At 44.9% G+C, this 22062-nt stretch overlaps 1 protein-coding gene across 3 annotated transcripts in view; it reads left to right on the top strand.

The window, feature by feature from the left end:
* Positions 1-22062, top strand: part of LARGE1 (LARGE xylosyl- and glucuronyltransferase 1) — a 598897-nt gene that overhangs the window by 487980 nt on the left and 88855 nt on the right. For all 3 annotated transcript variants that reach the window (XM_036864771.1, XM_036864770.1, XM_036864769.1), the window contains exon 8: positions 21378-21490. In XM_036864771.1, the coding sequence (XP_036720666.1) occupies positions 21378-21490 (113 nt within the window). The remainder of the gene's footprint in view (positions 1-21377; positions 21491-22062) is intronic.

The following is a 22062-nucleotide window of genomic DNA, read 5'->3' as shown; positions in this document are numbered from 1 at the left end:
CGCAAAGAAGTCCATGCCCTAATCCCTGGAACCTGTGATTATATTATGTTACATGGCAAAAGAGACTTTGTAGCTGTAATTACGGGCCTTAAAATAGGGAGATTATCCTGGATTATCCAAGAGGCCCGGTCTAATCACAGGAGTCCTCAAAAGCAGAGAACTTCCTCTACCTAGAAGCAGAACAGATATTGCAGAAGGGAATTCAGATTTGAAGCATGAGGAAGACTCACTGTGCCTTTACTAGTTTGAAGATAGAGAGGACAAAGTGACAAGGAATGGAAGTAGCCGTTAGGAGCCAGTAAAGTCTCCCAGCTGACAGCAAACAAGAGGGGAGCTCTGTCCTACAACCACAAGGAACTGAATTCTGCTAACAACGCGATGAGCTTGGACTAGATTCTCCCCCCAGAGCCTCCAGATAAGATCCAAGCTGGCTGACACCTTGATTTTGACCTTGTGAGAGTCCAAGCAGAGATCCCAGCCCAGCCCAGCCCCTAGATTTCTGACCTATACAACTGTGAAATAATAAATGGATATGTTTTAAGCTCCTAAGGTAATTTGTTATGGCAGCAAGAGGAAACTCATATCCCTGACTTTGCCCATAAAAATGCAAGTTCCATGAGGGCAAGCATCTTGTTTTGTTTATTCCTATGTCCCCATCTGGGACATGGAAAGCTCTCAATAAATATTTGTTGAATGAGTAAGTGAATTCCAGCCTTCTACTCTCCTTCCTTTCTGGGCATGGAAGGGAGCATGGAAAGCTGTTGGTGGGAAACATTCTGTATTCCCAGTTCTTACCATGTTGTGCATTCAGTAGGCAAAGCTCTCAGCAGGTACTGGCTACCTGGCATTGGACCCTGCACCAGGAGTGGAAATTAAAAATAAGATGTAGTCTCTGCTTGCACCATCATCGCCCCCTGCCTGCTACAGGTGGTCCACCGTAGACTCAAAGATCAGGAGGTTAAGGACAATTAAATGCCATGTGGTTGGCTGCTGTGATGGAGGGGCACATCCATGGTACAGAGAGCTAAGGTAGAGACCTGCTTGGATGCACTGAGAAGAGTGTCAGAGCCAGGAGGGCTGTAAGTGGGGAAGGTGGAGTGCATCTTCCAGGCCAACAGAGCAGCAAGTGTGGAAATTCTTGGCAGGGTCAGGGAACATTGCATAGTTTGTCTATTTAATTTAATCAATGTGGACTCTGCCCAGTATACAGGGAGTGCCTAAGTGCCCAAACTCTGTCTCCATCCTTTCTAGTAGAATGGCCTTGGGCATAATATCCCTTCATCTTTTTTCCATTTTGGGAGGTTTTTGGGCCGACTTTCCTCATCTGTACAATAGGGGCATCAGTACAGACTCACAGGATTGCTGGAAAGATTAAGTGAATGGAAATACCTGGCAAACAGGAAGCACTCAATACAGGGTAGCTAGGATTCCTGGCCCAGCCGTGGAGATAGATGGGAGGTCCATGCAGGGTGAGCAGTGAGGCTGGGAGCTGGGTAGGTCTGAGGTCTGAATGCTAAAGAGTCAGTTCAGCTTTATCCAGCAGGCTGGTGGGGTTTTAAACAATGCAGTTTTGCTCCAGGCCCCAGGGAGTAACCACCCTCACCCAACCTCCTCTTCCCTTTTTATTATCTCCATTTATGTCTTGTCCCTGAGCCAGGTTTTCATCTCCTAATGCAGAGGGGCAGCCTGTTCAAACACTACGCGGAAGCTCCCATCAGCAGGCCCCGGGCACTTAACCCACCGCATTGCCTTCAGCGGTACTGGTCCTCTGAAGTACCCTCACGACGCAGCCAAGCGCAAGCCCCGCTGCTTATCGGACTTGGTTGGGGGAACCTCTAATTATACTGAGCTGCTAAAGAGTTTTCCCAGCAGCATCCTGAAAAGATGGCAAGCTTTCCCATCGCCCGCCCTCCTGAGCCAAAGCCACTGTTCTAGAAGAGTTACTCTGTCGTTCCTTCCTCCATCCCCTTGCACGGCCTCACGGGAGAGAATGTGTATTTAATTTGAGGCTTCCAGAATCTGACCTTCAGTGCAAGAAGACTGCCCCCAACTTCTCCTCACCCTCTAAGAGAGACCTTTTCGCCTGAACTATTTTCCTTATAAATGATTCTTTCTATTTCCTGGGTAGTTCTGATGGTAGTCTCGTGGTTTTTCTTCCTCTTTGATAAGTAAATCACAAGGCTGCTGTGTGCTGCATAATGGGAAACAAAATGAAAAGAAACCAAAAGCAAAACCAAAACTTTTCCACTGAGCTGGTCCTCACCTGCCATTGTCCAGGTGAACTAGAATGGCTGCATCTGTCAAACTGCAGAACAGGACACTGGGCGCTCTTCCTGAGCTTGTCGCTTACTGCTTGTGTATCTGGACTTAAAGCACTCAGTCCACCTCTCCAAGCCCCAGTCCTCTTCTGTGAATTGAGAATAATGATGCTGTCTTAGTCCTTTCAGGCTGCTGTAGCAGAATCCCATAGGCTGGGGGCTTATAAATGACGGAAATTTATTCCAGTTCTGGGGACCAGGAGGTGCCGGCAGATTCTGTGTCTGGTGAGAGCTCACTTCCTGGTTCACAGACGGCCGTCTTCCTGGTGGAAGGCATGAGGGAGTTTTGTGAGATCTCTTTTATAAGAGCAGCCTCCAGAACTCCGAGAAAATTAATTTCTGTTGCATAAACTACACAGTCCATGGTACTTTGCTATAGCAGCTCCAGCCACCTAACACAGAACCTAATTTCAGTGGGTTTTTTTTGACATAGGCAGGTGGTCTCTGACTAAAAGATCCAGCTAGGCCTTTGAAGCCATGAGTGATGGACCAGTGGCTAAGTAACGCAGAGCCCTTTCCTTGCTGTGGGTAACTCTACCTGGCTCTGGCATTTCAGCTCTGGGGCTAATTGAATTGACCTGGCCTGTTAGTGGACATAAGAGGTGGCCATTTCCCGAAAGTGTTTCTGCCCCACTCTGCTGATCCTATGCAAGGTCACTGGTTTCTGTGTCACTCACTCAGGTCCCAGCCGCCCTGACACCTGTGTTGTTCAGTTTGCGGTGCAAGGGAGAGAAAGGGAACATGGGATCCTGAATCTTCCTGACGTAAAGAAAATAATCGGGTATTCATTCAGTGCACGGTTTCCTTGAAGGCATATTTATGATGGGAAGAGGCGTCTGATTTCCTGGAGGTCTCTCAGGTTCACAGTCTCCATCTCTTCGATTTGACTCGCGCATTCATGTGCATTCGCTCACGTAATCCCTGTTTTAGAGGAGCTGATGGTGGCACAGAGAGGCTAATTGACTTCAGAAGTTAGCAGAGCTAGTGAGCAACAGAGCCCTGTGCTTAAGCCTACCTTTCAGTCTCTTCTCAGGGCTTCAGTGCTTGAGACTGGTGGAGCAGTCGTTGAGATCTGTCCCAGGGGGTTAGTCCAGCCCCTTCCCCGATACACAGGGCTAGACAGCTGTGGACCACCTTGTAACCTGCTGCCATCTACGAATTGAGGGCCCAGTATTGTGTTCGGATCACCAGCTAACATTCACTGAGCGTTTACTTTGTGCCAAGCCTATGCTAAGTGCTTTTCATGCTTTGTCTCATTCAGTTCTCACTGTATTCTATGTAAGGTTTACGTGATTATTCAAAATCATACTTTAGAACATACTTCAGAAACATGGCTGCACATTGAAGTCACCTGGGGAGAATTTAAAAACCGTGAGTCTAGGGCTCACCTTAAACCATCAGAACCTCTGATATGGGACCCCTCCATCAGGAGTTTCTAAAACCATGCCAGGTGTACACCTAAAACTAACATAATATTGTAAGTCAATTATACTTGAATAAAAAATAAAAATAAAATCATACAGGTGATTCCTACCTACCAGATATCCTATCTACTAGGTAGGAATGCTTCCTTATCTTTCCAAGTATTGCATTATGAAGACCCTCATTTGCACTTTACTACCTTTCTTTGGAAGGGTACTAAAGGAAAGAGTACCTTTCCTCTTTATCCCCTTTGTCCTGTTTTCCTAACCATCCCCAGACTCCAAGACTTCCTAGCTATTTGAATTTGTGTGTATTCATTCAGCTCGAGATATTTTGAGTATTAGCTGTGAATAATATCAGGCCCCACACTAGGCTCTGGGGATGCTTAAGTGACACCAGAATCCTAGCCTCAGACGGCTACTGTCAAGAAAGACCTAGGGTAATGCCCTCCAGATTCATCCATGGTATCACAAATGGCAGGATTGCTCTTCTTTTTTTAAGGCTGAATAGTATTGCATCGTGTGTGTGTGTATACACATTATATATACATATACTGAGGAAACATTTTCTTAATCTTCTTTTATAGATGTATATCTATCTCATGTTGTTCTTTATCCATTCATCCTCAAAGGACTTGTAGGTTTTTCCATATCTTGGCTATAATGCTGCAGTGAACGTGGTGTGTAGCTATCTCTTCAAAATACTGATTTCAATTTCTTTGGAGAGTTACCTGTGTTACCTGTGTGAGGCGATGGATGCATTAAATGTCTTGATCTTGATAATCATTCTACAACATATATGTGTATCAGATCATCATGTTAGACACTTTAAATAATACAGTTATGTGTCAATTATTCCTCAATAAAGTTAAAATAAAACAAACCTTAAAAAAAACTGAGGAGCAATTGCAAGGGATTATCATACATAAGTGCCCAGATGGAGAAAGCCCTTGGGCTACCTGTAGGGGCGAGGAGGTGCAGGGATTCCCCTGCAGTGGTTTGTTTGCACCTCTGTCCTCGTCTGGATTACCATCATGTGCTTTCCCTGGGACTGACAGAACCCGGCAAAAAAATGTGAGTGACATCATCGAAAAGGAGTGCAGCCGCCTCCTAGTCATCTCCTTGAGATCTGTTCCTGTCAACCACCGTTATGCTTAGACATCCCCTCCTCCCCCGCCCCCGCCTTGTCGCCCTGGGCCCTCAATTGCCCAATCTCCTCTTACAGCATATGTGACATTTCTCCACAGCAGGTCAGAGGTATCTGAATCAGAATGGCGAGGCCGATCCTGAATTGGTTAGCAGAGCCCTGCGGGACCTGCTGTAAGGAAGGGAATCTCAGCTCAGACAATTATCCGAGAGAAATGGCTCAAGTTGCTGTCCTTCCCAGAGAGGCTTTGCCGGTCGGACCCACATGTATTCAGCGCAGACTGAATGCCCAGCGCAGTGCAGGCAGGCTTATCGTCAGCTCTGCTCAAGGGGACAACAAAAGCAGTAGAAAACATGACTCCTGTCTTCAAGAAAAGCCTAGCATCAAGTTGCAGCAGCAGCAGATGTACTGAGGAAACATTTAACCCTTAATCTCATTCAGAGTCGATTTCATATCTTCCTAAGGAATGTTTAACTGTTTACAGCAGGGGTTGGTTCATGCCAGATTTACCCACCACCTGCTTTTGTTTGTCTCAAGAGAGGAATGGTTTTCACATTTTTTAACAACTGAGAAGAGAAATCAAAAGACAAGTATGTTTTGTGGCACATAAAAATATGAAATTCAAATTTCAGTGACCAATAATGAAGATTGATTGACACACAGCCACACCATTCATTTTTGTTTTGTCTGTGGCTGCTTTGGGGCTAAAACTGGCAAAAGTTGAGTAGTTGCAACAGAGACTTTTTGGCTCACAAGGCCAAAAATATATAGTCTGGCCCTTTAAGAAAAAGATTACCAGTGAAAGCTTGCAGCTTAGCAGAAAGAACATAATTTGGGGAATCCAGACTTGGATCAGGATCTTGCCTGTGCCACTTAGCTTTCCACATCAGGAAAATGAGAATAAGAAGATGTCCTTAATAGGCTGTTGTGAGGATTAAATAAGCTATTGTAAACATAGCATGGAACCCAATGATCTAGAACTAGTATAGATGCTCAATAATTATTGGTTACTTTCACCCAACTTAGTTGTTATGCAAATATGATTTCTTTTCTAGGCACTGAAAGGACAAAATTGCATGAGATCTAGTCCTGCTTTTAACTGGAGAGAAACGTCTCCAAAGATAAAGGGGAAAGGAATGGAACTAATGTATGTATATGATCTGTTAAAATCTTTACTCCCCACCTATGAGGGAGATGGGGAGGGAGGGAAGAAAGAAAGGAGTTACAGGTGTGATTACTCCCTAAAGTAATTAAGCAGGATTCTGTGGTTGAGGATATCAGGGACAGACCTCTCTTGAGGAGATGTTCTAGCTGAGACCCGAAGGGCGCATTGGAGCTGGCCACGGGCCTGGCCTGGAAACAAGAACCCAACAGCCCCAGTGGGGGCACGGGCTTGCCTTGTTCTGGAACTGACTGCAGGGTGAGGGGCAGGAGAAGCTTGAGGTGAGACTGGGAATCAGCAAGAGCTTCCTGGGCCGTGATGGGATGCTTTGGAGTGTGGAGTTTGTTCTGTAACACAGTGGTAAAGACAGCCCCTAGCTGAGAGCGTCAGTGATCTTTTGTACATTACTAATTAGTAATAATGACTAGTGTAAGATTAATTCCTATTTATCATTCCTCGATCAATACTAATTTTACAGGACCCCCCCCCCTTGCATTTCAGTAAGCTATTTATTACTGTGCTTTGCTTTGCCTACCCATGTCTGATCCTCTCTCCAAATGTTCATATGATTGTAGGACATCAAGGGACACATTCCTAATTCTGTGTTCCAACTGTGACTTAGATGGCTAGGGCAAAAGGGACTTCCAGTAGCCTTCACTTATCATTCAGTATTTCCTAGAGAGGTATTTATCGCTACATCATCTCCCCGCCCCTCTCTCTGGCCCCTCATGGCTCCTTCAACACACAGATGGGATAATCCAGATGGCTCTGGACTGTGGAGCATGGCCGTTCCAGCACCTTCTACTGCTTTATCTTACCACACTACTCCCCCATTTCCTCCCTTTTTTGGAATTATCACCAAGAGGTACCTCAAAATCTTTGTATAATTAAAGTAAAAAGCTTGTATTTGAGGAAAAAATCCACAGGAGTAATTCTGCACAGGGTAGAATATTCCCCAAGGGAAACTTGCCTCTGGAGAAAAGAACTGTATCGTTGCCTCCATTTCACAGATTAGAACAGAGAAGTTAAGTGACAGTCCCAGTGTCACACAGCCGGGAAGCGTCAGAGACCAGATTCAGTCCCAAGTCTGTCTGACTTCAGAACCTAGCTCTTTGCAAAACCCTCTGCTTTGGCCCAAAGGTAGCAAGTGGACTAAGGAGATGGGCCAGAGAGAACTTCCTGATGCAAAGTTTGTGACACTTCTGGCTATGATTGGGAGATGGACAGTCATTTAACACAAGAACAGTGTTTTGACTTCCTGGCCTGATTTGTCCTGGCTCCACCCATCCAGGACGAGCTAACTGCACTGTACAGAGCCTCTAGGATCTCTGTTTTTAACCAGTTTATTTGTGTGTATCAAAGCCCTTTTTACAATTAGCCATTCAGCAGATATTAATTGAACTTTTGTTAGGTACCTCTGGGCAGGTCCTCTGTCTTATTTCTGAACTCATTCATTTATTTTATCAGCTCAGTTGTAAACGTTCTCTGGGTCTGTCTGCCAGGCCTGCCATAGGGATGGGTTCTCCTGCCCTGGAGAACTCACGAGGGGACCCCGAGCAGCAAGATGGGTAGTGTAAGGGAATAGCTTGTGGGTGGAGAAGAGACACGTGGCCAGCTGTGCTGCAGGGTCCAGGAAGGCATCCAGAGAGAAGGCTGGGAAGGACGAGGAGCAGAGAGAGTAGGGGGTAAATGGAGGCAAGAGGGAGAAAGAGCAAATTATATTTAGCTCAGTTAGAGCTCAGAATGTCATGATTTTTTTTCTTCCAGTGTTATAATTGACATACAGCACCGTATAAGTTTAAGGTGTAGAGCATAATGATTTGACTTCCATGCATCATGAAGTGATCACCGCGGTGAGTTTAGTGACCATCCATCCTCTCACATAGATACAAAAGAAAAAGGAAAAAATATTTTTCCTTGCGACGAGAACTCCTAGGATTTACCCTCTTAAGTTTTGCATGTAACATACAGCAGTGTTAGTATATTTATCTTGTATATTACATCCCTAGCACTTATTTATCTTAAAACTGGAAGTTTGTACCTTCTGACCACCTTCATCCAATTCCCCCTCCCCATATCCCACACCTCTGGTAACCACAAATCTGATCTCCTTTTCTGTGAGTTTGGTTGGTTGGTTCGTTGGTTGGTTTTTAAAGTATAATTCCATGATTTTAAAGAGATTCATAATTGTTCTGAAGAGATCCAGTTATAAGAGGGCTGGGGGAAAAAAAAGTAAGCACAGCTTAGGATGACTGCATGCCCTTAAAAGCCAACAGCAGGAGGCCAGCAAACTCCTTTATTTTCTGGTCCCCCCCCACCCCCCCTCCCAATACAGAGTCCATCCATCTGGGATCCTCCTGGGTTATCGTGATTCCTAAGAGTCCCCCGGAACAATTGCTGGGAGGTACAGCTCTCACCACGCTTCCCCTCCCCCACTTAGCAGAAGCAGAAATTTGTTTCTGGGGAGACATCTCACCCTGCATTAAAGAGCTCCTTAAAAGGATAAAGGGCTTGGTTCCACTTTCCCCCACCCCCTTCCTTCTTTCTGTGTTACTGGAAAAGTCATCAAGGGAAGGGCACTGATCACTCTTGCCCAAAAGCTTGAACCAGGGATCATTTTGCACGTTCTTTGAAATGATTGACACCACAAAAAAGCTGGGTTTAGTTCTCCCTTCTCTTTTCCCAGCATGCAGTGCACACCCCGCTAATCCAATTTGGAGGAAATCCTCTCCCATGAACGGGACAGCCTGTAGGTTTGCCACATCAGGCTGGCAGAGAGCGGAGAGCACATTCATTCGTGAAGGTTCAGACCCCAAAGGGTTACCACGGCCTCCTTGCCTGCCAGATTCACTTTTTAGTAGATAGGGCCCTTTGTGTGCCCACGGGAATAATGTTACTAGTGCTAGCTAACATTTATTGAGCAGTTGTTATGAATGTGATACTTCAAATGGATTATTTACTTGTTTAACGTTCACAGCAGCCCAAGAGGCAGGCACTCCTCACCGTTCTGCAGTATATCAGCTCGCTCAGGGCCTTTGCACTTGCAGCTGATTCTGCCGGAGTTCTTGCCCCATTATCAGCGTGGCATGCTTCCTCGTCTCCCGCAGGTCTTTGCTTAAATAACATCCCCTTCTCAGAGAAACCTTCGCCAACCACCCATTGAAAATTTCAGCAGGTCCCCCACTTGAGTCTTCCTGCCTTTCTGTGCTCTATCATTATCATCATATATCCTCTGTATGTTTAACCTACTTACTTTGCTTATTGTCTGTCTTCTATTCATGTAAAGCCTCCACGAGGATAAGGATTTCTGTTTTCAGAATGGGTTCTGGTACATAGGAGACTCTCAACAGGTATCGACTGAGTAGGAAAAAAAAAATGTAATATCACCATAACCATTTTACAGGCTAGGAAAAAGAAGTCTACAGACATTCGCACACGGGCCCCAGGTTCTATGGAAAATAAGTAACAGATCCAGAATTAATCTTCATCTCGGGCCTCCAAGTCTTTACAACACTTTAGGGCCAGCACTCAACCAAATCCAAAGCCTTCTCTAGACCTATGGTTGTTCTAGGAAACAAGGAGACAGAACTGCCTGCTCACCCCATTGAAGTGTCCCCTTGAAGTCGGCTTTGGTACAGTAGGGATTCGCATTAATAGAAGAGCCATCTCAGCCCCTCCTCTGCTCTGGACACTTGCTTATTGAGATCAACTCCCCGGAAAGAATTCACTTCAGTTCAACACACGTGTAGGTCATTATGCTCATCTTGAGCAGACCAACTGTGTGTTGCCGATGGTGTTGGAAACTGGGGGTACAGAGGCCGTGAGATACGTGGCCACCTGTACGTATCTGCGCTCACTGCATCTTAACGTCGCCGGCGTAGACTGGGTTACGTAGTGCTTTTCTGCACCTGGTTTCCTGTACTAGTCACATCCTACTTCATCTTATCAACAACGGCATTAGAAAATGCATGGGCTTGGGAGCCGGATGAAACTGTGTCTGGGTTCTTACTTACTAGCTTCTTAGTTACTTAGTATTTCTGGGATGTTATAAGGAGTAGAGGTGATGGGCATCCCTAGCACGGTACCTGGGGCCCCTGCCTGGGGCCTGGCAGGTACCTAGTAGTGAGCTGCTGCCAGCTTTGTTAGCTATCAGTGTCATCATTTATTTTTGGTCAGCTTATGAGTGGTGGATTCAGTGCCTACAGGTGAATAGGAACTTAGTTTGGGTTTTAAAAAAACCTGCCCCGGGTAATAACAGCAGCACTTATTTAATTGAAACTAGCCTTTGTGTTAGTCACTGTGCTGAGGGGTCTCCTTTATCTTTTTTCATCCTTATCACAGTTCTATGAGTTATTATTTATACCTATTTTACAGAAGAGTACACTGAACCGCAGAGCAGTAATCAGGTCACCTAACCAAGGTCATGCAGCTAGTAAGCACGGAGCTGACATGTGGATTGATGCTGGGACCTTTAATCTTTGTGGTCAGATCCCCACGTAATCCTAATATGGGACTTGGGAAGTGACTCTCTTCTTGCTATCATTCTCAAACTAGTCAAGGAAGCAACAAAAACTACCAAAGCTAGAGTCCAAAGACTTACATTCAAGTCCGTATTCTGCCATTTGCAGAAGCGTCCCGACCTTAGGGCATTCAGCTCATTCCTCTGAGTCCTGGTCTCCCCATTTATGGAAGATGAAGCGATTGCCCTAGATGATGTCCAGGGGTCCTTCCTACTGCACGGGCCTCTGATTCAGAGAGACAGCCCCTTCTTTCAGCCTGCTGCAAGCCTGCAGAATCAGCCACGCTGCCATTGGAGTCAGAAAGACCTCGATGGAAACCTCAACTCTGCCGCTCATGAGCTGTACAACCTCAGTTTCCTTACATGTAAAAGAAGCGTAACCATCCCAATTTCACAGGGGCAGTCAGGGGATTCAATGAAATAACATACATGTATGTAGTCAGGATCCCATCATCTTATCAGGTAATTCAAGGTATTTTAATGAAGGGACTGTTTATGGGGTGGACAGCACTGAAGGTGTCGGCAAGGAGACTGAGGCACCAGAGACCAGCAGAAGCGGCAGCTGTTACCAGCTCTGGGCCAAGAGATACGTGTTAGTTTCCTAAGGCCGCCATAGCTAAGGACCACAAACTGGGTGGCTTAGACGGCAGGAATTTATCTTCTTACCATTTTGGAGGCTGGAAGTTCAAGATCAAGGGTTGGTTCCTTCTGAGGCCTCTGGCCTTTCCTCGTGAGATGGCTGTCTCGTCCCTGTGTTTTCACACGGCCGTCCCTCTGTACCTGTCTGCCCAGGTTTCCTCTTCTTAAAAGGATGCTGGTCCTACTGGATTAGGAACCTCCACTGACCTCATTTTAAGTTAACACCTCTTTAAAGACCCTACCTCCAAATATAGTCACATCCTGAGGTCCTGGGTGGGGGGTTAGGACTCCAACATATGAATTGGGGGAGGGGGGCACGGTTCAGCCCATAGTAAGATACAAAGAAGAGGTGCTGCTGCCAGACACCAGTGAGAACTAGAGCCGTGGAGGCGGCTTCCCAGGGGAAGCTGCAGGGCAGGGGAGACAGGCCCCGCTGGAAACACTGCCCAGAGGAAGCTGCAGGGCAGGGGAGACAGGCCCCGCTGGAAACACTGCCCAGAGGAAGCTGCAGGGCAGGGGAGACACGCCCCGCTGGAAACACTGCCCAGACTCGAGAGTGCGCAGGGAGGATGGTACCCTCCTTCCTCCCGCCCTCCAGTCTGTCGCCATGCTTCCGACGGGGAATCTGCCACCAGGGATCCCGGGCGATTCCGTCTGTGATGGTCGCGAGCTCTGCATACCTCCCCGGATGTTCTTTCAGCGCCTGCTTGTTCCTCGTGTGCGTGAACGATTGAATGATGAAAAGATCCTTAGTGTGCCCTTCCGTGTGGGTTCACTTTGTTTAAGCTGGAAATGGCAGGAATGCTCGTTGCCCTTCCACAGTCCATTAGCTCGGCGTTCAGTCAGGCTCTAGCGCACATGCAGCGGGTCCGCACTGCCCGGCCATCCGAGCTGTCTCACCCTTCTTGGTGAGCAAATGAGACATCATCTTGTGCAGTGAAGCATCCAGCCAGGCCAGTAGGGAGATGAAGGCTCATTATTTGTTAAAAATTAAAATCTCCATTCCAGCAAGCCAGGCAGCAGATCTGACTTCTGTTCAGGGAGTAGTTATTTTTCAGTACCTGATAGAAAGCCCGTGGGGCTGTGGACCCCCAGGCAGGTTCTGTGGCTCTGTGCTCAGCTCTTGCATCTACCTCTGGCTTTTCTGAGCATCAAAACATGCTCCGTTTTGTTCAGTGGTCATTTTAAGATCAACACCTTGGACACTCTATATTTTTTCCCTATACAGATCCAGAAAATACTTTCTTCAAACTGAGACAGGCTGGAGAGTCTTTAATAACTACCTTAACTACAGTAGGTTTGCACTCAACAGAAGTGCATACAAATGACACCAAAAGACATGTTCAAGAATGTTTATAACAGCTTTCAAAACTGGAAGCATCCCACGTGTCCATCGGCAAGGTAATGGATAACTAGGGTGAGATATATTCATAGTGTAGGTAACGATACAGAATTAAATGAACAGACTACAACAACATGCAGTCATGAAAATGGGCTTCACAGAAATAATACCGAGCCAAAAGTCCAGTTATAAGAAGGGTGAATACTGTATGATTTGATTTATATATAATGCAGAACCTGATAAAACTGAACTATGGTGTAAGAATTCAGGATAATGGCAGGACAGTGGGTGTAAGTGTGAATATAAGGGGGATTCTGGTCTGTTCATGATGTTCTGTTTCTTGGTCCAGGTTCTAATTACAATGGTGGTTTCACTTTGTTGAAAGTTCATCACATTGTGTACTTAGGATCTGTGTACTTTTCTGAATGTATATTATACTTCAATAAAAAGTTTACTTATGAAAATCTTGGTTAAAAAGTATTTGCCAGCCACCAAAGCCTTTATGTTCTCAGTCCCATCACAGTTCTGTTCAGTGAGAGGAAGAGATATGGTACAATTCTGTTCTCTTAAAGGACCGCTCCCCATGACATGAGATCTGAACGCACCTCCTTTTAAAAGAACCAACCTTGCTTGCCCAGAACACACCTCTCTATTTCAGTGCCCACAGCACCTCCAGATGCTTCAGAGCAGGGACCACTGTGTTTTCCATTTCTGTGTACCTAGTGCCTGGCGCATAGAAGTCGCTTGATGGACATTTATGGAGTGAATTAATGAGTGAGTGAGTGACCAGCCTTTTATAAGGTCTGAGCAGCCCTTTATACTCCATCCATCCACACTTTCAGAAATCCCAGCAAAGTAAGGGAAGGCTTCAGGTGGAAGGATTTCCATTTTCTCTCTCTGATAAAGAGCTTTTGAGAAGAAAAAATACTTAATAAATTAAAAGGTTCTACTTTCGCTTTTTATGATCAAAAGTGAGTCCTAGGTAAAATCAGCAGGGGATTTTAAAGTAAGTGAATTTTAATAAACTCACCTTCTATGGGGTCATCATGCATGAGAAGAGAACTCTAGTGCTTCAAAGCAGAAGAGAGGAAAGTCGAAATTATGTGGGTCATTGTCATAAACATTTCCAGGATGAGGGCCGGCATCTTCCCCAGAGCCTCCTGTGTAGCCAACCACTCAGTGCCCACTTAAAGTTTTGTTTCTCTGGTTCAAGCCAGTGAAGCCACAAGAAATGCTAAAGGACCAAAGAATAAATCTTCATTTTCGTGTATCAGCCCTTACTGTGCAGGTGGAGAGCTGAGAAAATGCAGGTGGAAGTGAAGGGAAAAGCAATATTCCACCAGCTTCCTGGGGGAGAGCAGGGGCGCGGGGAAGAGGTCCTGGTAAATAAGTCTAGGAAATGTTGGATGTGGTAACCACCTTTGAGATTCGCCATGCACACTGATAAAACCAACACTTTAACTTTATTTAACCCACCATCTCCTAAACTTATTTAACACAGCTAACCCTGCTTCCCACAACACCTATTAGCATCCTGCAGAAGGCCATGGAAAACACTGCCTTGAGGAATAAAAGGTTTCATCTGAAACCTGCTCTGAACTGGTCTGAAAGCATCAGGTAGCCACTTTGGACCTCAGTTTCTTCTTCTGAATTAAGGAAGCGTGTGATCAGAATTGACCAAGTCAGTTCTAGCCATATTCTTTAGCTTGGCTGAAGCATGAAAGCTGGCTCCATGGAAAGAAAGAAAGAAAACAATGGCAGAACCTCCTCTTAAACAGCAGGTTTTCATAACATGAGCTTAAGGTTGTCCATTCGCTGAAAGGGTTTTAAGGCGTTCTCCTGGCCTGCAAGAGGTGGTCCAACGCAGGCTGAGAGGTTGTGGACTCAGATGCAGAAAGAAGAGGATTTCTGTGCCGTGTGGGAGGGAGAGTTGATATAAGTTAGCTCTGGAGCAGTGTGCTGATTTAAATATTTCTTGACTGCACCCCATGGTCCCTTATACCGGGTTAGAACCCACCTATGCAAGCAGCTTCAGTCACACAGGGCCACCCTGCCTCTCCCGGCCTTGTATGCTTGGTCTCTCCCGGGTTCTGACACATGCAGTCTGGTTCTGGCCTGTGGTCTTCAGAGTCCCCCAAACATTCACATTACTCTTCCTCCAGGAGCTCCCTGACTTGTTTTGGTTTTAGGCCACCGATTCAGCAAAGTCTCGCCGTATTTACTATGGGCATGTACACAGACACACACGCACACCAGGAGGCAGCGTGGCGTGGCTGAAAGACCACAGGTCTAAGAGTGAGACTAATTTTGCCACTCACTAGCTAAGTGCGAGCCTTAGTTTCTTCATCTCAAAAATGGGGATAATTCCATCGACCTAGCAGGCTTGTTGTAAGAGGCAAAGGTCATCTAGGTTGCACACCTTGTCTTTAGGATGCAGCAGTTGCTTAATAAGTAGTAGGTGGCAGTCATCAGCATTGTCACCGCTTTTAGTCTGTCCTCCCTTTTACAGTTGCATCGATAAAAATCAATATCTGGCTCATTTTTTTAAAAAAGCATTATTTTCTCTCTCCACATCCACGTCCAGCTTCCTTTCCCTGCCATATTGGCTACCGAGATGTTACTACATATTCAGTTTGGGAAAAAAAATTGTCCTGTGATCCACAGATGAAACAACGCCCTTCCTCTGGACCAGATGTTCACAGGAGAAGCCTTTGATTTTTAATTTATTTATTCATTTATTTATTTAGTGTTGGTCTCTTAAGCTCCCAGCACAGCAGGAGAAGGTAAGGCTGTGTGAGCCCCACGCATCCCAGCCAGCTCCGTTGGGAGGGCCTTTCAAATTCAAGGCATTTTTGCCTCTGTGCAGAGTGCTGGGGCTTGCGCCATGCTCCCAGACCCCAGTGGCAAGTATGGAAAGGGCAGATCACGCAGCAGCAAAGGCCAGAGTCAAGCTTTTTGGCACCCCTGTCCCCCTGACAGCAGGGAAGCAGTGTCAACGTCTGTCTGGGGGCACTTATTCCAAAGCCAAAGCTGTGTTGTTTCAGCTTGAAAGGGTCCAATTTCAGAAGGAGCCATTTTCATCATTTTAACTAGTGTTCACTTAAAAAGCTTGTTCCCACATTGCGTGTGTGCACATGATTTGTATTAATTCTAGTGAGAATCAAGTAAGTTTAATGAGTGATAATTAGGTAACCTTAATGAAGAAATGTATAGTTTCTGTAACTGTTATTTACAAACTTTTAGGTACCACTTCATATTTCCAAAGGCCTTCACAATCGTTAATTAGGGTATCTCCCCAGCACCATAGGAGTTAGGTCAATAAGTAGTTAGAGTTATGTTTCCCTAGAAATGTTGTTTTTTTAGCTCTTGTACAATCTGGGTACAAACTCCCAACCTTTGAAGAAACAGGCAGATTCTTTTATAAGTACATGTTCGTGTGATTATATTTAACAGCTTAAACAGACTGCTTAGCTGCTTAAGAATGTAATTTGCTCACGTGATTGTTCTTGGGGTGGATTTTCTTTCCATCAATTTCTTTTCTTCCTGTGGGTTGTATCCCTTAGTGGCCGCTTGCAATAACCCCAAGGGACATCTTAGTCATGCTGGTGGTGACACCCTAAGTGACGATTGACAGAAGACTAAGAAGCAATATGGACCTGGCAATATGTCACAATTTTTAAGCGTCCAGTGCATTCTACACGCACAAGGAGATTTTTAGAGAGACCAGTGAGTTCAGGCTCATAGAGAAGTTTTTGGGTATGGACATTTATTCTCAATGAATATTTCTCAAGTCAGCAATATTGAGTACTGTTCCTATTGTACTCAGTACTTTTTTTTTTTTTTTTTTGATGTCATAGAATCTTTACCTCAAGATAGGAAATAATAAATCATGGCATATACCAGATGCTTTGAAAGATAAAATTTTTAAGTCCTTATAATCATCTTGGAGTTAATGTGGGATTGTCCGTCCCCTTATTACAAATAAGGAACTGGGGCTCAGGATCCCAGTGACTTTTTTAAAGAGATATTGCAATAAGTGATCATATCAGGACTCAAACCCAGGACTTATGTTTCCAAGTCCAGCACAGTTTTCCTGTTACATACAGCTCCCTTCTGTGATAGCTGCAAAAATTCCTGTGTTCCTGGAATTCATTCTACTGCATCAGTGTGAGGATACGGGAATATTTATTACACAAATAACCTGTGGTTAATTATAGATTTATGAACAAAGACAAATGCTAGACAACTTTATGCAGCCTCTTTTTAATTGTCTTTTTTGAGAGAAGAGAGGGAAATGGGTCATTACCTTTTAAGGTCTGCTATTCAAATGTGTTAGAAAAGATCTACTGCCTGATTGACATTCACAGCCCTGGAGGGAGAAGTCTGTCTGGCCTGACCTTCAGCAGGTAATCCTCTGCCTCTTTTAGATTTCAGTTTCGACATTAGTTATTTCAGGAAGCTTTTCCCTAATGCTCCCCCCACACCCAGATCACAATCAGTTCCCCTGTCCCCGGCTCCCATGGTTCTTCACACATCTCCTATCTGTCACTGTTTTCCATTTTCTTGGTTACCCATCTCCCTTCCCTGTTAGGCCTTGCTCCCCAAGAACAAGGACTGTGTTTTACAAACTGCTGAGTCCCCAGTTAACCCAGTGAATAGAACTGTAGGAGTTACTCAAAAGGTACCTCTAAAGTGAATTGTGTGTACATTGTATTTCAGCATCTCTATGCGCTGCAGTGTGCTCACCACCAAAAGTTTAGTTTCCATCCATCACCCTACAGTTGACCCCTTTTATCCATTTCACCCTCTCCACCTTCCCCTCTGATAACCACGACTCTATTCTCTGTATCTATGTGTGTATAATGTTGTACACATGAAACTTATATAATGTTATAAACCAATGTTACCCCCATCAATTTTTTTAAAAAACAAATTTCAGTTAGGTTGCCCATAGTAGGTGCTCAGTAAATAACTGTTGAATGAGTGAGTAAAAGAAGAGATGTGAAAGGCACTTTAAATGTAGACTCCATGAGTCTCCGTGATGGCCTAAATTGTAAGAGAAAAGGAAGATGGGGCAATTCAAGATGTTTCAAGACAAATAGCACCATCAACACAGCAATCCTTGTACAACATGGGAGGCTGTACCCCCGCTGAGCGCTCAGAAGTGTGCCCAGTGAATTGGGATTAGGATGTTTATTGCAGCATTGTTTATAAGAACAGAAACATGGGAAACAGCCAAAATGTCCTTCCGCAGCGGAATGCATAAATAAATTGCGGTGTAGCTATACAAGGAATGAATAAAGTGTTACAATGAATAAACTAGATACTGAAACCGTAACATGATTAACTCTTTTTTTTTTTTTTTAAAGAAATTCACGTTCTTTTATTTATTTATTTATTTATTTATGGCTGTGTTGGGTCTTCGTTTCTCTGCGAGGGCTTTCTCTAATTGTGGCAAGTGGGGACCACTCTTCATCGCCGTGCGCGGGCCTCTCACCATCGCGGCCTCTCTTGTTGCGGAGCACAGGCTCCAGACGTGCAGGCTCAGTATTTGTGGCTCACGGGCCCAGTTGCTCCGTGGCATGTGGGATCTTCCCAGACCAGGGCTCGAACCCGTGTCCCCTGCATTGGCAGGCAGATTCTCAACCACTGCGCCACCAGGGAAGCCCCATGATTAACTCTTAAAAGCCATAACATTGGGTGAAAAGGTAAGTTAGAGTAGAAAATATGCACTGTGAAACATACTGAAAACACCGTATATTGTTTATTAATATATGCATAGAGAATACAAATTTAAAAAACATGCAGGGAAATGAAACCCAGTCACTCCAGGATACTGGTTACCCTTGGGAAAGGGAGGGAGGGCTACAGTGAGATGGAGGAGCTTCTCATTTACCTGTGACATTTTATTATAAACAGCAAATGTGGCAGTATATTAACATTTATTAAATCGGGATAGTAGGTATTTGTCATATTAGTTTCTATACTTTTCTGTTAGTTTGAAATAGTTCATGCTTCTAAAAATTAAATTAAAATCACACGAAGGAGAAAGTTGGGTAACTGGGAGAAGGACCCTACATTTCTGCCTTTAGTCTTCTGTTCTGGACCACCCCCCCACCTCTTTTCAACTAGCCTGGCAAACTATATGGAGTCACATCTGCCACTTAGGACTTGCTAAGTCTTAGCACCGTTTAAAAGCATCAATTCTCAGCTCAGTCTCCAGAGACTGATAGATCTACCATTGATGCCTCTAGAGGCTTCAAAATGTGCATAAGTATCTTTCGTCATTGTTTATAGTTTCTGCATTCCTCATTTTTTCTATATATTGGAGCATCTAGCCCTAATTCTAAATCTAATTAGCATTAGTTTCTGCAATAAGATTTAGTGAAATTCTCTTTCATATGTGTGACTGGAATCTATTTTCTTGAATCCATCACTACATTCTCTTGTTTTGTAACGCTGTCAATTTTTCTTTCCTTTCTCCCCCAAAGAAGCAATCAAATAATACCCTTGTGGTGAATTTTGCTATTTCTAAAATTCCTCCTGTGTTTGGGGAACACTTTCAGTGGTGTGCTGGACCTAACTCCCCCTAGCTCAGGAGGGCCAATTGTGCTCAGTCCTTCCCAACTGCTTGTTTGATGATATCACATCAGTAGCTTGAAATCGGCCACAATGAGAGTATTTACACCATGGCAATCAGCAGTCACTACAAATCAAGGTTTGGGGTGTTTTTCCCCTGAAGAGCTAGCTGGTGGTTAAACATTTACCAGCCTACCACTAGGGGGCGTGGCAGTTTTCTGAGTTTGCAGGGCAAGTAGCATTTTCCTCCTTTTACCCAGGTAGAAACCAAAAGTCAGAAAAGGAGAAGGTCTTGGCCTGAGTCACAGAACTCCCAGAGGCATTGCTGGGGCTCTGGTCTATGTGGTGTAGCTGAAGAAGCACCAACTTTGGAGTCAGGCAGATCGGAGTTTGGATCTCGTAGAGCTGCTGTTGTACTGTGAACAGTTCAAGTGTCTGACCCACCCGCCCCCCTCAGTTTCCCCACCTGCAAAATAAGGATGACAATATTTACCTTATTGATGTGCAAAAAACCTAACAAAGCACAAGGGAGATATGCGATAAATATGATTTGCCCTTCTGACTTAAAAGTTCAGATCTCTGTGTATTATCCCATTCTTCCCATAACCACATATATTCTATTTCAACTCTCTCTACCTGAACAAACACCTTTCACTAAATAGTGAATACACTTTTGGGCTTCCCTGGTGGCACAGTGGTTAAGAATCCGCCCGCCAATGCAGGGGACACGGGTTCGAGCCCTGGTCCAGGAAGATCCCACATGCCGCAGAGCAACTAAGCCCGTGCGCCACAACTACTAAACCTGCGCTCTAGAGCCCGTACTCCGCAAAAAGAGAAGCCACCACAATGAGGAGCCCACTCGCCGCAACTAGAGAAAGCCCACTCGCAGTAATGAAGACCCACTGCAGCTAAAAATAAATAAATAAATAAATTTATTTTTTAAAAAATAGTGAATATACTTTTTCTCCAAGTATGTGCCACTGGAATAAGTAGAAAAAAGTCTCAGTGTTGACATTTATGTGTGATTTGGGGAATCAGTTTCTTTCCGACAATCTTAGAAAATGTACGAGGTATCAACTAAGATCATTTTTCAGCTGCCTGGAGTTTTCTCCACTGACTGTTCTGCTGAGCCAAGCTTCCTGAGGAGGATGGATTTGGGAGGCCATCAGGGCCACAATTCCATCCACCAGAGTAACTGCAGTGGCCTGCAGGGACATTCTCTTGGCTGTTCGTGCTCTGTGCTCTGTACTGTCTCTGCATGCTCTCACCGACCTGGTGATAGGCATTTGCTCCTAAGCCATTCAGCTAAGCCAAAATGTATTTTTCTTTTTAGACTTTTACTAATGTACTTTTACCTGAATAATACATTTAGTTGTTTTTAACATTTTAAAAAATACAAAGGTATATACAGTGGCAATTTCCCTTCCTAGACAGTCCGCCCTTCATTCAGGTCCCTCCCCATGAAAACTAACCCCACAAAAAAGAAGATGGAAAGGAGGAGGAAGCAGCCTCTGACTATTAGTTTCTTATGAACCCAAAGGCTCTTGGAGCCCCATCTTGAACACCCAGCATCAGCACAGCCTTCACCATAGTTTCCATCTGTGTTGATTCTGTTGGACCAAAGAAGTCTGTTGAAACCAGGACTACTGCAACGAGCTCATATGGCTTATCAGTAGGTATAAAGCAAATTGGCAAAGACATACCCAGGATAAAGTCAGAGAGGATCTGCTTTGTTTCTGTAAAGATAAATGGCATATGTTGTATAAACACCATCCATCAGCTAACCCTAGGTAGGTTGTCATATATCTGGAGAAAAACATCGGAGAGAATCTATGCTTACAGGTGAGGTACTATGTGTCAGGTGCAGTACTAGGCTTTTTTTTTTTTTTTTTTTTTGGTGGTAAAATAAACATAACATAAAAATGCCATTTTAACCATCTTTCAGTGTGCAGTTCAGTGGCATTTGGTGCATTCACGTTGTGGTGCAGCCATCACCACCATCCGTCTCCAGGGCGTGCTGGGCTCCTTCGCCCATCTCACTTAGTCCTTGGGACAGCTTCCTAGGTCTGTGTTAATGTTCTCCACGCAATGAGGATATTTCAGAGAGATTGTTTACGTCTCATCCTGAGTACCTGGCAGAGCCTGGGGTGAATCCAGGCGTGTTCATCTCCAGAACACGTGGACACGCGTGCCTGGCTGTCTCTCTTACTGTCGTGTTTTTCCTCTCTTCCGTCCTGTACTGTGGTCTAGGGGTGATCCTGCTGCTTCTGGACAAGCTGCGGAAGATGAAGTGGGAGCAGATGTGGAGGCTGACCGCAGAGAGGGAGTTGATGGGCATGCTCTCCACATCCTTAGCTGATCAGGTGAGTAGCCAGCTTAGAAGGTACGGTTACTCCTGAGCTCCCTGGCGCTGTTTCTCAAAATTGGCAAGTGGCTGAGTCTGCATTGTTTTTCCAGATCTGTATGACTGCTTACTTGGATAGCTCTGCCTTGTACTTGCTAGCCTCAGACAACAGCACCCCCCTTAGTTCATTCCCCTTGTTGGCTCGTGTGCGCGTTCAGCAGACTTGCCCTGCACACGGTGCGTGCCAGGGAATATGTTCAGAAATCGGATTGCAGAGATACATGAAGGACACAGTCCTTGGCCTCAGAGAGCTCACAGTTTATTGAAGAAGAGTCATAAGTAAATGATAAGTTGGTGTGTTAGGAGGTCACCGTCTTCATCTTGGTGTAGAATATCCAGTGCCTGCCCCCTGAGATTCCAGAAGACCAAGGCATATTTCCCAGACAAGATTCCATTTTCCTTTCTGGCAAATAGAATCTAACTTTTGAAGCAAAGCCTTTTGCTTAGATCCTATACTATGACCCCATCCTCAAGAGAAATGCATTTAAATAGAAGGGACAAACCTCCTTGGCTGGTGAAACCAGCTTTTAA

This window comes from Balaenoptera musculus, chromosome 10, assembly GCF_009873245.2.
Source record: "Balaenoptera musculus isolate JJ_BM4_2016_0621 chromosome 10, mBalMus1.pri.v3, whole genome shotgun sequence".
Taxonomy (NCBI): Eukaryota; Metazoa; Chordata; class Mammalia; order Artiodactyla; family Balaenopteridae; genus Balaenoptera; species Balaenoptera musculus.
The sequence above is the reverse complement of the archived record's forward strand: the minus strand, read 5'-3'. Positions and strand labels throughout refer to the sequence as shown.